Here is a 17,582-nt window from a genome sequence, read left to right as displayed (position 1 = left end):
CTATATCTGCCACTCTATCATCAAACACATTCAACAAGCCTTCAAAATACGCACTCCATCGCCTTCTCACATCACCACTACCTGTTATCACCTCCCCATTTGCCCCCTTCACTGATGTTCCCATTTGATCCCTTGTCTTACGCACTTTATTTACCTCCTTCCAAAACATCTTTTTATTCTCCCTAAAATCTAATGATACTCTCTCACCCCAACTCTCATTTACCCTCTTTTTCACCTCTTGCACCTTTCTCTTAACCTCCTGCCTCTTTCTTTTCTACATCTCCCACTCATTTGCATTATTTCCCAGCAAAAATCGTCCAAATGCCTCTCTCTTCTCTTTCACTTATAATCTTACTTTTTCATCCTACCAATCACTACCCTTTCTCATCTGCCCACATCCCACGCTTCTCATGCCACAAGCATCTTTTGTGCAAGCCATCACTGCTTACCTAAAAACATCCCATTCCTACCCCACTCCCCTTACCTCCTTTGTTCTCAACTTTTTCCATTCTTCACTCAGTCTCTCCTGGTACTTCCTCACACAATTCTCCTTCCCAAGCTCACTTACTCTCACCACTCTCTTCACCCCAACATTTCTCTTCTTTTCTGAAAACCTCTACATATCTTCACCTTTGCCTCCACAAGATAATGATCAGACATCCCTCCAGTTGCACCTCTCAGCACATTAACATCCAAAAGTCTCTCTTCCGTGTGCCTATCAATTAACACGTAATCCAATAACGCTCTCTGGCAACCTCTCCTACTTACATATGTATACTTATGTATATCTCTCTTTTTAAACCAGGTATTCCCATTCACCAGTCCTTTTTCAGCACATAAATCTACAAGCTCTTCACCATTTCCATTTACAACACTGAACACCCCATGTACACCAATTATTCCCTCAACTGCCACATTACTCACCTTTGCATTCAAATCACCCATCACTATAACCCGGTCTCGTGCATCAAAACTACTAACATACTCATTCAGCTGCTCCCAAAACACTTGCCTCTCATGATCTTCCTTCTCATGCCCAGGTGAATATGCACCAATAGTAACCCATCTCTCTCCATCCACTTTCAGTATTACCCATATCAATCTAGAGTTTACTTTCTTACACTCTATCACATACTCCCACCACCCCTGTTTCAGTAGTGCTACTCCTGCCCTTGCTCTTGTCCTCTCACTAACCCCTGACTTTACACCCAAGACATTTTAATCCACTCTTCCTCTTTTCCCTTGAGCTTCGTTTCACTCAGAGCCAAAACACACAGGTTCCTTTCCTCAAACATACTACCTATCTCTCCTTTTTTCTCATCTTGGTTACGTCCACAGACATTCAGACACCCCAGTCTGATCCTTCGAGGAGGATGAGCACTCCCTGCGTGACTCCTTCTTCTGTTTCCTCTTTTAGAAAGTTAAAATATCATTCTAATTCATATTCTTTTGTCTGATACTAATTTCAGCTTAATCAATGAGACCCATTCATTTTGACACCCACTTCTAATTACGCAAATTATTCCTGAATGTTCCAAAGCAATAATCTGGTGCTATATCTGAATTAAATCATTTTTTCTTACAATATTTGATTAAAAAACTACTTTAGCATTTATCAATTAATAATAGTTACTATTTCACAAAACAGTGCTCCATCTCAAAAATAAAAGCAAAAATAAAGTGAATCTGTTAGTAGCCAGGTGCCACTTTCTTACTGAAAAGGTATGGTGATGGTGATACAGTTTCATAGGCAGACTGTACTATGAAAGTTAAGAAAAACATTAGATCTATGGTTGCTGACAACAGCAGATGAAGCAATTAGACATTTATGCCATGGGTGGAGCCACCAAGAAAAGTATTACTATATAACATGCAAGACATGTGGTGAGAAGTGGAGTGACAGTTGTGAGAAACAGCTTACTCCAAAAGGCAAGACAAGGTGTGAGCACTACATGCTAGCTCAGCCATCATGGCAGAATCTCATCTATGCAGTATAAAAGCCATAAAAATTTTTCGTGTGGGCAACGGTTCCACATCTACCAGGGCTTTATTCACCATAGTATGGAGAAGTGTTCACATATCTGGAGTGGTTCTTCATCCACCTGCATGTCAATATAGCAAAATTAAATGCCTTCCATCTCATAATTCTCTAGGTATCACCAAACAGCAATCATCCCTTTCTCTACATCGTATTACAGCTGCCTTGTCCATATTCAACAGGTATTACTTTAGCCATAAATCTTACAAGCTGTCTGCATACATCCCTGCCAGCACGGCTTGGAATTCATTTTTTCTTTCATCTTTCCCTCTTCCTATAACCTTTCTACCTTTGGGTCAGGTCTGATAAATTTCTTCATTCATAATGGTCACTATGAAAAAAATATGAAGTTGCGAGGAACTTCAAAGAGAGAAAAAGGAAGATATTCGGCTTCAGAAGCATTTTATATCACTAGGTCACTAGGTCAAGAAATCTTCCCCAAATCAAAATTTTAAGAATTTTTTACATGATGAAACAAAGACTAAGGAACAGAAGATGGAGCACACCTGAAAGAAGAGGAAGAATGCATAGCTGAGTATTTGTGTATGAGTAAACTGCAACATTTGTTGAAGAAAGAGGGTAACTGATAAATTAGAGGAGGATGGTAGGATACAAGACAGAACACTGAGAAACACTACTTTTGATACAAAAAGACAATGAGGTTGATCAAACAACAATTACAGCCATGGATTAGCCTGAGAGATAGCTAAAAACACAAAAATAAAGTGTGGGAAAAAATTCTAGAGAAAGGAACGTGGAAATGAGAGCTCTGTGCCAGACCCTATCAAACACTTTTGATATATCAAGGGTTATGACACGATTTCAATTTTGCTACCACTAAGCTTCTGATACATGCTGTTGAGTATGTTGACCCCTAGATATTACTCCAAGGACTTACTTCATGAGAGGTGCAATAGGGGGAACAGCAGTCATTGCCAAGGACACACCTTGAAGAGGGTGTGTAAGTGGTGCCAAGGCAAGGTGAGGAGGTACACCAGGGGCCCCTTTCAGCCACCAAACTACAGTACTAACAAGGGTTTCTGGTGGACATTCACATACTTCTCCACTACCTGAAATTGAAAGATCCTACACTGAAATAAATCTAGGAAATGAGAAAAACATATGCTGGAAGTTCTTCAAACTCAAGATGAGAAAATCCTTTTAATGAAATTAAATAACATTAATATATGGGTACTTGATAATCATACTAGGCTAGCCTAATTCCAAATCTTTAATTAGCAATATGTACTCTGAGGGATTCTTCATTTAGGTCTTAACTGCAAGTATCATATAAACATTCTTGCAAACCAAGATAATACATTAAATATTTTTCATTTATATAATATCCTATCATCCATACTTTCAATTCTTCATTTTACAAAAGGAATCAAGCACACAATGCCACAGAGAACATTCAAATTACTAATTGTAAGTAAACTATGACAAAATGAAGACTTTTTGCACAATAGCTATAACATATCATATCTATTACTATGTTTATTACATTATACTATCAAATGAGACCCACTTCCATTAAGCTTCTCACACAAAATCACCAAAAACAATAAACTCTTTTTCCCATACCATTATCTTCTAAAAAACCTCTATTAATATATCTTTTTTTTTTTTTTGCCGCTGTCTCCCGTGTTTGCGAGGTAGCGCAGGGAAACAGACGAAAGAAATGGCCCAACCCACCCCCATACACATGTATATACATACGTCCACACACGCAAATATACATACCTACACAGCTTTCCATGGTTTACTCCAGACACTTCACATGCCCTGATTCAATCCACTGACAGCACGTCAACCCCGGTATACCACATATATACCACATCGATCCAATTCACTCTATTCCTTGCCCTCCTTTCACCCTCCTGCATGTTCAGGCCCCGATCACTCAAAATCTTTTTCACTCCATCTTTCCACCTCCAATTTGGTCTCCCACTTCTCCTCGTTCCCTCCACCTCCGACACATATATCCTCTTGGTCAATCTTTCCTCACTCATTCTCTCCATGTGCCCAAACCATTTCAAAACACCCTCTTCTGCTCTCTCAACCACGCTCTTTTTATTTCCACACATCTCTCTTACCCTTACGTTACTTACTCGATCAAACCACCTCACATTGTCCTCAAACATCTCATTTCCAGCACATCCATCCTCCTGCGCACAACTCTATCCATAGTCCAAGCCTCGCAACCATACAACATTGTTGGAACCACTATTCCTTCAAACATACCCATTTTTGCTTTCGAGATAATGTTCTCGACTTCCACACATTCTTCAACGCTCCCAGGATTTTCGCCCCCTCCCCCACCCTATGATCCACTTCCGCTTCCATGGTTCCATCCGCTGCCAGATCCACTCCCAGATATCTAAAACACTTTACTTCCTCCAGTTTTTCTCCATTCAAACTTACCTCCCAATTGACTTGACCCTCAACCCTACTGTACCTAATAACCTTGCTCTTATTCACATTTACTCTTAACTTTCTTCTTTCACACACTCTACCAAACTCAGTCACCAGCTTCTGCAGTTTATCACATGAATCAGCCACCAGCACTGTATCATCAGCGAACAACAACTGACTCACTTCCCAAGCTCTCTCATCCACAACAGACTTCATACTTGCCCCTCTTTCCAAAACTCTTGCATTCACCTCCCTAACAACCCCATCCATAAACAAATTAAACAACCATGGATCATACATACATTAAATAACCTTACCAACCAGTCAACAATACAGTCACCCCTTTTTTAACAAATTCCACTGCAATACCATCCAAACCCGCTGCCTTGCTGGCTTTCATCTTCCGCAAAGCTTTTACTACCTCTTCTCTGTTTACCAAATCATTTTCCCTAACCCTCTCACTTTGCACACCACCTCGACCAAAACACCCTATATTCCCTCAACTCTGGGGGAAATGAAAAACGTGCAGAAAAATTCTATCTCGTAGAGCAAAAATGGGTATGTTTGAAGGGAAAGTAGCTCCAAATATACCATGTGGTTGTGAGGTATGGGCTACAATAATAATAATAATAATAAATGATTCGCTGAACTTAAGCAGCCATTTGGTAGGCAGCGAACAACCAAGGAGTTATATTACCAAACTACCTGCTTGGGTATTGGGAGGGTCAGTGATATCTACACAGTGTGCCAGCACTTTAGTGGTTGTCAAGTTGCAGTCCTCTGACCTAGGTAGCTACTTTTCTTTCTCACTAACATATGGACTACTGGCATTCTGTCTACAAGCATATAATCTCTCTTTGTCAAATGTAACACCTGACAACACTTGACTCACACAGATTATTCTTTGTAACTCTAGACTTTTCTGCGGTGAGCACTATGTGTTAGCTCTACTTCTTAGTAAAACTGTAGAAGCAGTAGACAAAAGTAGTTGGTAGGGACGTTTAGGCAAGAGCATTAGGAAGAAACATTAGGTAGAAGTAGTACGTAGGAACATTAGACAATGTCATCAGGAGCATTAGTTAGAAGCCTCTGCAAACACTGTGCTACTGTTGCCCTCAACCAGTGGCCTGTTAAGGGTAAGGCACAAAAGGATAAGCAGCAGCATTGGAGTTCTTTAGTTATGGAGAGACTGTTGCCATGGCCACCCTTTGAGGAAGTTCCAATTGGAACAGGCATCAGAGATATAGAGAGATAGATAGATAAATAGACTTAACTGGAACAGATGGGATATTACAAAACTGGGAGGTAATAAAAGTATCTAATTAACTAAGATCAAGATAGGGCTGGATACTTCTATACTTTGGTTAAGCACATGAGTGAGGCACATTTACAGTGTCAAAATGTCAGAAATACAGGAAGTTTTACATAGTAAATACTATGGCTTATGTATTTAGTGACGATCAGAAGAACATTATGATTTGAACAGTTGCATGCTTTCGTAATATTACTGTACTAATACAGTAGCTAACATACAACAAAACTTATAAGAAAACCAAGCTATTTACTTGCACAGATATGCACTTGTTAATGGACTGTTTATGATGTTCACAATGGTAGGTACAGGACTATTCTTATATCTGTCTGTACTACTTCTAGTTAGTACAAGGCAAATGTGGTGATGGACGCTAGCCATAAGGGTGAGGCATCAGGAGGGAAGGAGGTCTCGATGATTGAGGTGTGTTGGCAGTACAATGCCAAACTGCTATATGATCTATCAGTGTTGGTTGAAGAGGGTGAACAAGTTCAGCAAGAAGAGGGTAGGTGGTTATGATGGGCTAAGGATGATTCCGAATGCTCTTTTCTACTCTCTTTCAAGCTGATCCCTCTATGTAGCTGTAATGGAAGAGGGTCAGGTTGGATGGGTATTGGTAAGTTTAGGCAAAATAAAGATGGTACAAACAATCCTAGGCTCTGATGGTGAAACACTGAATGATCTCAGTTGGTGGAGAAGGTATAGACAGTATGAGGAAGATCTGATAATGGTGATGACATGGCTTTTCCATCTATAATGAAACCAAAAGCTTTGAAGTCTCTAACAACCTGAAGGGCACCAGGGCCTAGTATGATGTCAGGAGGCTGGATGTTGTCTGCACTTAGCTTGATGATCATCATACTCTTGTTGTGATTGATGGTGATGTTGTTGGCAGTACTATACTCCTGAAAGTTGTTGATAAAATCTTGAAGGGCGTTGAAATCAGGAGATTTGTTGTTGATAGTGATTTCAAAGGCAGAGTTGTCTAGATACTTACAGCACTGGTTTTCCCTCAGGGTGTCACTTTTAAGTAAGAGAAAGTAGAACGGCCCCATCTTGGTGCTGTGCAGGACACTGCAAATGAGGGGTAGTAAGGGGGAGGTGTCACCACAAAAGTGGGTGGCTTGGTGTTACCTTGTCAGCAAGTCCACCAGCCATGAGACAAGACACCCCCAAAGTCCAAGGTCAATGGCTTTCTTTATCTGATGTTATGGTTGACCGAGATGAAAGCCTCTGTGAATTCTACAAAGGTGAGTGCTTATTTGTTTGAAGAGGTTCACAGATGTATATTTTTTTAGCCATGTCATGGCCATTGCCACAGCCAATGCTGCCAGCCATTTGATGCATTCCTGCCATATGACACATAAAACTAACTAACAATTGGCATGTAGAAAAAAAAAGGTCACCTTTGGCTCACACCTCAGTAACAACTACTCAAAGATCCTCTATCCTTAGCAAACAGAACACTAACAAAAGACAAGCCCATAATAACCATAATGACCGACTCCAACCGTTCAGACATACACAAATCAGAGACCCATTCCTCACACAAACAAGTCCCCCTCACTTGCTTACACTCTGACATAACCCATCACTACAACACTATAAACACCATTTCAACATATCCCAAGACCCTTCATGCCCATGATACAATTACTGTAAAGACATGGAGCATTTACTATTCAATTGCCCTGTACTTTCTGCACAAAGATGCAAACACATCACATCACTTTGTGACCTATATTCTCAAATGTTGGAAAGGTATAACTTCCTGAGTGCTGCAGGAGCCTAAAGAATAGAAGGGACTCTTGGGGCATGAAGGTAAGGTAAAGAATGACACAATATGTACACACTCACTTTACTTAACCAAAGTAATACCTTCCTTACACTCATTCATATATTTTTTCTTTTTTTTTATCATACTTTGTTTCTGTCTCCTGCATAAGCAAGGTAGCGCAAGGAAACAAACGAAATAATGGCCCAACACACCCACATACACATGTATATAACAAACTCCCACACACGCATATATACATACCTATACATTTCAATGTATACGTACACATACATACACAGACATATACATATATACACATGCACATATTCATAAATGCTGCCTTCATCCATTCCCGCTGCCACCCCACCACAATAATAATAATAATAATAAATGATTCGCTGAACTTAAGCAGCCATTTGGTAGGCAGCGAACAACCAAGGAGTTATATTACCAAACTACCTGCTTGGGTATTGGGAGGGTCAGTGATATCTACACAGTGTGCCAGCACTTTAGTGGTTGTCAAGTTGCAGTCCTCTGACCTAGGTAGCTACTTTTCTTTCTCACTAACATATGGACTACTGGCATTCTGTCTACAAGCATATAATCTCTCTTTGTCAAATGTAACACCTGACAACACTTGACTCACACAGATTATTCTTTGTAACTCTAGACTTTTCTGCGGTGAGCACTATGTGTTAGCTCTACTTCTTAGTAAAACTGTAGAAGCAGTAGACAAAAGTAGTTGGTAGGGACGTTTAGGCAAGAGCATTAGGAAGAAACATTAGGTAGAAGTAGTACGTAGGAACATTAGACAATGTCATCAGGAGCATTAGTTAGAAGCCTCTGCAAACACTGTGCTACTGTTGCCCTCAACCAGTGGCCTGTTAAGGGTAAGGCACAAAAGGATAAGAAGCAGCATTGGAGTTCTTTAGTTATGGAGAGACTGTTGCCATGGCCACCCTTTGAGGAAGTTCCAATTGGAACAGGCATCAGAGATATAGAGAGATAGATAGATAAATAGACTTAACTGGAACAGATGGGATATTACAAAACTGGGAGGTAATAAAAGTATCTAATTAACTAAGATCAAGATAGGGCTGGATACTTCTATACTTTGGTTAAGCACATGAGTGAGGCACATTTACAGTGTCAAAATGTCAGAAATACAGGAAGTTTTACATAGTAAATACTATGGCTTATGTATTTAGTGACGATCAGAAGAACATTATGATTTGAACAGTTGCATGCTTTCGTAATATTACTGTACTAATACAGTAGCTAACATACAACAAAACTTATAAGAAAACCAAGCTATTTACTTGCACAGATATGCACTTGTTAATGGACTGTTTATGATGTTCACAATGGTAGGTACAGGACTATTCTTATATCTGTCTGTACTACTTCTAGTTAGTACAAGGCAAATGTGGTGATGGACGCTAGCCATAAGGGTGAGGCATCAGGAGGGAAGGAGGTCTCGATGATTGAGGTGTGTTGGCAGTACAATGCCAAACTGCTATATGATCTATCAGTGTTGGTTGAAGAGGGTGAACAAGTTCAGCAAGAAGAGGGTAGGTGGTTATGATGGGCTAAGGATGATTCCGAATGCTCTTTTCTACTCTCTTTCAAGCTGATCCCTCTATGTAGCTGTAATGGAAGAGGGTCAGGTTGGATGGGTATTGGTAAGTTTAGGCAAAATAAAGATGGTACAAACAATCCTAGGCTCTGATGGTGAAACACTGAATGATCTCAGTTGGTGGAGAAGGTATAGACAGTATGAGGAAGATCTGATAATGGTGATGACATGGCTTTTCCATCTATAATGAAACCAAAAGCTTTGAAGTCTCTAACAACCTGAAGGGCACCAGGGCCTAGTATGATGTCAGGAGGCTGGATGTTGTCTGCACTTAGCTTGATGATCATCATACTCTTGTTGTGATTGATGGTGATGTTGTTGGCAGTACTATACTCCTGAAAGTTGTTGATAAAATCTTGAAGGGCGTTGAAATCAGGAGATTTGTTGTTGATAGTGATTTCAAAGGCAGAGTTGTCTAGATACTTACAGCACTGGTTTTCCCTCAGGGTGTCACTTTTAAGTAAGAGAAAGTAGAACGGCCCCATCTTGGTGCTGTGCAGGACACTGCAAATGAGGGGTAGTAAGGGGGAGGTGTCACCACAAAAGTGGGTGGCTTGGTGTTACCTTGTCAGCAAGTCCACCAGCCATGAGACAAGACACCCCCAAAGTCCAAGGTCAATGGCTTTCTTTATCTGATGTTATGGTTGACCGAGATGAAAGCCTCTGTGAATTCTACAAAGGTGAGTGCTTATTTGTTTGAAGAGGTTCACAGATGTATATTTTTTTAGCCATGTCATGGCCATTGCCACAGCCAATGCTGCCAGCCATTTGATGCATTCCTGCCATATGACACATAAAACTAACTAACAATTGGCATGTAGAAAAAAAAAGGTCACCTTTGGCTCACACCTCAGTAACAACTACTCAAAGATCCTCTATCCTTAGCAAACAGAACACTAACAAAAGACAAGCCCATAATAACCATAATGACCGACTCCAACCGTTCAGACATACACAAATCAGAGACCCATTCCTCACACAAACAAGTCCCCCTCACTTGCTTACACTCTGACATAACCCATCACTACAACACTATAAACACCATTTCAACATATCCCAAGACCCTTCATGCCCATGATACAATTACTGTAAAGACATGGAGCATTTACTATTCAATTGCCCTGTACTTTCTGCACAAAGATGCAAACACATCACATCACTTTGTGACCTATATTCTCAAATGTTGGAAAGGTATAACTTCCTGAGTGCTGCAGGAGCCTAAAGAATAGAAGGGACTCTTGGGGCATGAAGGTAAGGTAAAGAATGACACAATATGTACACACTCACTTTACTTAACCAAAGTAATACCTTCCTTACACTCATTCATATATTTTTTCTTTTTTTTTATCATACTTTGTTTCTGTCTCCTGCATAAGCAAGGTAGCGCAAGGAAACAAACGAAATAATGGCCCAACACACCCACATACACATGTATATAACAAACTCCCACACACGCATATATACATACCTATACATTTCAATGTATACGTACACATACATACACAGACATATACATATATACACATGCACATATTCATAAATGCTGCCTTCATCCATTCCCGCTGCCACCCCACCACACATGAAAATGCCCCCCCCCCGCGCGCGCGCGCGTGTGCGTGAGATAGCGCTAGGAAAAGACCACAAAAGCCACATTCTTCCACACTCAGATGCTAGCTGCCATGTGTAATGCACCAAAACCACTCCATCTTTCCACTTCCAATTTGGTCTCCCACTTCTCCTCGTTCTCTCCACCTCTGACACATACATCCTCTTTGTCAATCTTTCCTCACTCATTCTCTCCATGTGACCAAATCATTTCAATACACCCTCTTCTGCTCTTTCAACCACACTCCTTTTACTACCACACATCTCTCTTACCCTCTCATTACTTAATCGAACCACCACACACCACATACTGTCCTCAAACATCTCATTTCCAACACATCCACCCTCCTCTGCACCACCCTATCTATCATCCATGCCTCACAACCATATAATATTGTTGGAACCACTATTCTTTTAAACATACCCATTTTTGCTTTCTGAGATAACGTTCTCACCTTCCACACATTCTTCAACACTCCCAGAACCTTCACCCCCTTCCCCACCCTGTGACTGACTTCTGCTTCCATGGTTCCATCCGCTGCCAAATCCACTCCCAGATATCTAAAACACTTCACTTCCTCCAGTTTTTCTCCATTCAAACTTACCTCCCAATTGACTTGTTCCTCAAGCGTACTGAACCTAATAACCTTGCTCTTATTCACATTTACTCTCAGCTTACTTCTTTCACACACTTTACCAAACTCAGTCACCAACTTCTGCAGTTTCTCACATGAATCAGCTACCAACGCTGTATCATCAGCGAACAACAACTGACTCACTTCCCAAGCCCTCTCATCAACAACAGACTGCATACTTACCCCTCTCCCCAAAACTCTTGCATTTACCCCCCTAACAACCCCATCCATAAACAAATTAAACAACCCTGAAGACATCACGCACCCCTGCTGCAAACCAACATTTACTGGGAACCAATCACTTTCCTCTCTTCCTACTCGTACACATGCCTTACATCCTCGATAAAAGCTTTTCACTGCTTCTAGCAACTTACCTCCCACACCATATACTCTTAATACCTTCCACAGAGCATCCCTATCAACTCTATTATATGCCTTCTCCAGACCTATAAATGCAACATACAAACCCATCTGCTTCTCTAAGTATTTCTCACATACATTCTTCAAAGCAAACGCCTGAGCCATACATCCTCTACCACTTCTGAAACCACTGCTCCTCCCCAATCTGATGCTCTGTACATGCCTTGACCCTCTCAATCAATGCCCTCTCATTCATATATGCAACCAAAATATACCACAATAACAAAACTACCACAACAAGAAAATTACCACTTACCACCACAATAAGTATGTCTAACATTACACCAACAACTATTTGTAATATCAAACAGAAAAACTTCAACTTTTTTAATAAATATGTAAATAAATAAATTGTATGTGAGAAATACTTAGAAAAGCAAATGGATTTGTATGTAGCATTTATGGATCTGGAGAAGGCATATGATAGAGTTGATAGAGATGCTCTGTGGAAGGTATTAAGAATATATGGTGTGGGAGGAAAGTTGTTAGAAGCAGTGAAAAGTTTTTATCGAGGATGTAAGGCATGTGTACGTGTAGGAAGAGAGGAAAGTGATTGGTTCTCAGTGAATGTAGGTTTGCGGCAGGGGTGTGTGATGTCTCCATGGTTGTTTAATTTGTTTATGGATGGGGTTGTTAGGGAGGTAAATGCAAGAGTTTTGGAAAGAGGGGCAAGTATGAAGTCTGTTGGGGATGAGAGAGCTTGGGAAGTGAGTCAGTTGTTGTTCGCTGATGATACAGCGCTGGTGGCTGATTCATGTGAGAAACTGCAGAAGCTGGTGACTGAGTTTGGTAAAGTGTGTGGAAGAAGAAAGTTAAGAGTAAATGTGAATAAGAGCAAGGTTATTAGGTACAGTAGGGTTGAGGGTCAAGTCAATTGGGAGGTGAGTTTGAATGGAGAAAAACTGGAGGAAGTGAAGTGTTTTAGATATCTGGGAGTGGATCTGGCAGCGGATGGAACCATGGAAGTGGAAGTGGATCATAGGGTGGGGGAGGGGGCGAAAATTCTGGGGGCCTTGAAGAATGTGTGGAAGTCGAGAACATTATCTCGGAAAGCAAAAATGGGTATGTTTGAAGGAATAGTGGTTCCAACAATGTTGTATGGTTGCGAGGCGTGGGCTATGGATAGAGTTGTGCGCAGTAGGATGGATGTGCTGGAAATGAGATGTTTGAGGACAATGTGTGGTGTGAGGTGGTTTGATCGAGTGAGTAACGTAAGGGTAAGAGAGATGTGTGGAAATAAAAAGAGCGTGGTTGAGAGAGCAGAAGAGGGTGTTTTGAAGTGGTTTGGGCACATGGAGAGAATGAGTGAGGAAAGATTGACCAAGAGGATATATGTGTCGGAGGTGGAGGGAACGAGGAGAAGAGGGAGACCAAACTGGAGGTGGAAAGATGGAGTGAAAAAGATTTTGTGTGATCGGGGCCTGAACATGCAGGAGGGTGAAAGGAGGGCAAGGAATAGAGTGAATTGGAGCGATGTGGTATACCGGGGTTGACGTGCTGTCAGTGGATTGAATCAGGGCATGTGAAGCGTCTGGGGTAAACCATGGAAAGCTGTGTAGGTATGTATATTTGCGTGTGTGGACGTATGTATATACATGTGTATGGGGGGGTTGGGCCATTTCTTTCGTCTGTTTCCTTGCGCTACCTCGCAAACGCGGGAGACAGCGACAAAGTATAATAAATAAAAAAAAAAATAAATTGGAGGTTGGTAACAGTTGGCTGGCAGCCACTACCCATCTGGGTAATACTGGTCAGGATAGCTGTGCAGTGAGCCAGCACTTCACCAGTTGTCAAGATGCACTCCTATAAAACAGGTAGCTGTCTTTTCTTTCAGCCTTACCCACATGTGGACTGCTGCCATTCTGTCAGCAACTATACAATCTCCCCTTTTCACACATATCACTTGTCAACACTTAACTCATTCTTCATAACACTAGATTTACCTGTGGTAAGTGCTATGCACTAGCCCTGCCATTTAGCAAAATGGTATGAGCAATAGATAAAAGCAGTAGGTAAAAACATTAAGCAGGAACATTAGGAAGTAGTAGTCCATGGGAATGTTAGGTAGGATTCTCTGTGATAACTGCGCTTGAGTTTCCCTCTACCAGTTACCTGCTAAGGATGAGGCACTACAGGCTACAAAACAGTACTGGAATTCACTAGTTATGGAAACTCTTTTGACATGGCCATCCCCTTAAGGGAGTTCGTGGAGGAAATGGCCAAGACAGATAAAGATGAAACTTTTTTTTTATATATATTTGCCATTGCCCACATTAGCGATGTAGCATCAAGAACAGACAGCTGAGCCTTAGAAGAAAAAAATCCTCACCTGGCCCCCTTCTTTGTTCTTTCTCTTGGAAAAGTAAAAACTGGAAGGGAAAATTTCCAGCCCTCAATCCCACCCTTTTAATTGCCTTCTACAGCATGCAGGAAATACACAGGAAGTATTCTTTTTCCTCATCCCCAGGGATAATGGAAAATAAATTGGACAATATATACAGCGTAAATGAAATGGCTTTGATTTAGGGCATTCAGTTGCCCGTGCTGTCTCAGTTACCATAAAAATATATTCATAATTCTCAAGTCCATAATGGGAGGTAAGACAACAAGTCCTGGTATGGGCTGAGCAAGCGACTACAAGCTGGCACTGGAATTGCAGCATAAAGAATGAGCTTGGAATGTGGCAGTGAATATAATTTGGTTAGGGATGAGGGACAGAATAAATTTTCCCAGTATAGATCAATCCTGTAGTCTAGAATTTACCATCAAAATAAACTAGGCTAAAATACAAAAATAAGTCCTAAGGTTTGGGATGTGGGATAAAATAAATCAAAGAGTCTAGGATGTGGAACATGAATAAATCCTTTAGTATGAATGAGGGATATGAATAAATCTAAGAGTCTAGGATACGGGACAAAATGAATCCAAGAGTCTACGATGTGGGACAAAATAAATCCTAGAGTTTGGGATGCAGGACATAAATCCTTTAGTTTGGGATATGGGGATATAAATAAATCCTAGAGTCTGAGATGTACAACATAATGATTCCTTCATTCTGGAATGAGGGCCAAAATAAATCCAAGAGTCTGGGATGTTGGACACAACAGCTCCTAAAGTCTAGAATAATGACACAATAAATCCTAGAGTCTGAGATAAAGGACAAAATAAATCCTAAAATCAGGTATACAGGACAAAATAAATCCTAGTCAGGGATAAGGGACAAAATAAATCCTAGAATCTGGGATATGGGATATAAATTGTAGTCTGGGATAAGGGACAATAAAATCTCTCTTGCATGACCTCAATACTTTCAACCTAAACATTTCCACTGTTATCCTTCTGATCATCATTCCCAAAATACCTAAATCAATTAACTTCAAATTTTTCATTCAATCTGTTATTGAATTGTGAAAGCCCTCTTCCAAAAACAAAAATCTTGCACTCATTCACATTCTATGAAATGAACATAAATTTTCATTTTTACCTTCCATTCATTACTATCTCCTGGAACATGCAGATTCCTATCATTCTAATCATCTTTCTATATCTTAAATCACAAATTCATACAACTCTGTGGCTACATCTTATACTACTATTTATGAAATTCTTTCCATCTGTTACATATTCTGTAAACTTGTAATCCTACCTGACCAATACAACATCTATTAATCATTACATCCCTCAATTACTATAAATACTATTCCTATCTCTTACCAGTTTCACCCTCTCATCAGCACTCGACCATCTTTGTCTAATACCCAATACATCATCCATTTCAAAATCCAAACCCCCACTTTGCATCTATTCACTTTTATTGTGAACATGTTTTTAATTTCTCCTCAGGAAGTATTTTGAAAAAATATAGAATACCCCTTAAATCATTATCTGCTTATCTTTAATTCACATCCACCATTCAAAAATTTCTCAAGCCCTCATGTTCTTTACTTTGTCTTTTAATCATTACTCCTTTGTAGTAGGTACGCTCTCTTTCCTGGCTCTCTCCTTTTCACCCACCAACTTCATTACACCTTCACTCAACAGTGCAATTTCTCTTTCTGCATCTCTTAAGACTTACAATTTTACATGAGGTACCACCTATTACTAAATTCTTTGGATGCACTCATGGCACATCATATTTATTTTGTACTGTTTTGTCATGATCATTCAACTGCTCATCCAACCTTTCACTTTAAGGCATTTTCATACTTTCATCCCTAAGTTTCAGATACTATTCCTTTACCATCTAGAGTATAACACTAACCTAACTATTATCAAAATATGATTTTGCAAACCCACACCTTTTCTCCTTCCAAACCTTGTACTATGCATGTTGCTCATCATATATTTTTTTGCCAAAATACAAATCAAACTCTTTTACAATCCTTTTTTTCTGAATTTACATTTTTTTTGCTCTAACTTTCTTTTCTCTGAGTTTACATCTTGTTTAGTCATGGCCAACTTTGTTCTGAGATGAGTATTAAAATAACTAAGACCCAGTTATAAACTTTTTTCAATATATAACACTTACCAACTTTTGCATATAGCTGTGAAAGTGTTGTGATAAGATTGGCAGTGAAGAGAGGTGCCATAGAGGGTAAGGCTCTCAAGGCAGCTGCAAAATGAGGTGGAGATGATGGTGAGAGCTGGAAGTAGTCTTGCACCAAACCTCTACATACCTCTCCACTCCAACCACTCAGGCAACCCACTTGCTGTTATTAAAAATAAAAAAAAGATGTTAAAATATTTTTCAGCATGAGAATGCTATCATTACTTTCTTTTTTTAAAAAAATTAACCATGTACAAACAATGCAACATTCTTTTTCTTGCTACGAGAGTATTCAAGAAAATGAATGGTTAACCCCTTCAGATCTTTGGATAACAAGATAGGCCATTTTTCATCATTCATTGGTTAATTTTTTTTCACTAGTGAGGGAAAAAAGATTCTTTTCTAAAATACTAGAATGAATCATACTGCATATGCTGATTCCTATATCAAAACTTTAGTGGTACATAAAAGACTCTTTCCCATACATGTTGGTGACATCATCTTTTTTTACACTGATACCAAAAGAACAAAAACTAAGTTTTATAATTTGAAAACCATTTCTGTCCAAGGTGCTGTGATGCCTGTTCTGTTCCTTTCAGAAACTAACATCAAGTGGGTGGCAATGGCAAAAGAGTCTCCAATTATCCCTGTCCTAACGTGCCTCCCTTACATACACAATTCCACATAGTCCTCTCCTCCAGTATTCTTGCACACTATTTTACCATATCTCAGGTGGTTTTCCTCTCACCCAACCCCTTTAATTGTTCTATCATACACTATCCTTGTAAACTCCTCATCTTGCATTCTTTGCACATGCCAGCCCAAACCACCTCAGCTATCATGTTTCACCCACTCTGTGAAACGCTACTACTCCACAATTCATTCCCTTTGCATTTCCTGCCTACCAAATCTCTCATTCATACACCTCTGTGAATCATTCCATGTCTATGTTTCAGCTGCTTAGGTCAAGATTGGTAGGATTATGCTGTCCCTTAATACTTTCTTCAATTCCATACTTACACCTCTACCCTAAAAAATACTATTAAGGGACCCAATGTCTTACCCTATACTGTTCTATCCATTACCTCACCTTCGATATCACCAAACTTACCTAAGATAGCTCCCAAATACTTAAAAATTCTGTCACCTCTTCTAGTCTTTGTTCCTCCATATATGTAACGCAGTTTACTACACTTTC

The 17,582-nt window shown here is 39.9% G+C and overlaps 1 protein-coding gene across 1 annotated transcript in view; it reads right to left on the bottom strand.

The window, feature by feature from the left end:
• Positions 1-17,582, bottom strand: part of LOC139749177 (integrator complex subunit 15) — a 71,009-nt gene that overhangs the window by 21,350 nt on the left and 32,077 nt on the right. The window contains exons 5-6 of the mRNA XM_071662839.1: positions 16,367-16,547; positions 2,937-3,108 (exon numbers count right to left, since the gene is read on the bottom strand). Of these exons, the coding sequence (XP_071518940.1) occupies positions 2,937-3,108; positions 16,367-16,547 (353 nt within the window). The remainder of the gene's footprint in view (positions 1-2,936; positions 3,109-16,366; positions 16,548-17,582) is intronic.

This window comes from Panulirus ornatus, chromosome 6 (genome assembly GCF_036320965.1).
Source record: "Panulirus ornatus isolate Po-2019 chromosome 6, ASM3632096v1, whole genome shotgun sequence".
NCBI classification, from domain to species: domain Eukaryota; kingdom Metazoa; phylum Arthropoda; class Malacostraca; order Decapoda; family Palinuridae; genus Panulirus; species Panulirus ornatus.
Note: the sequence above shows the minus strand (reverse complement) of the source record. Positions and strands in the feature narration are given on the sequence as shown.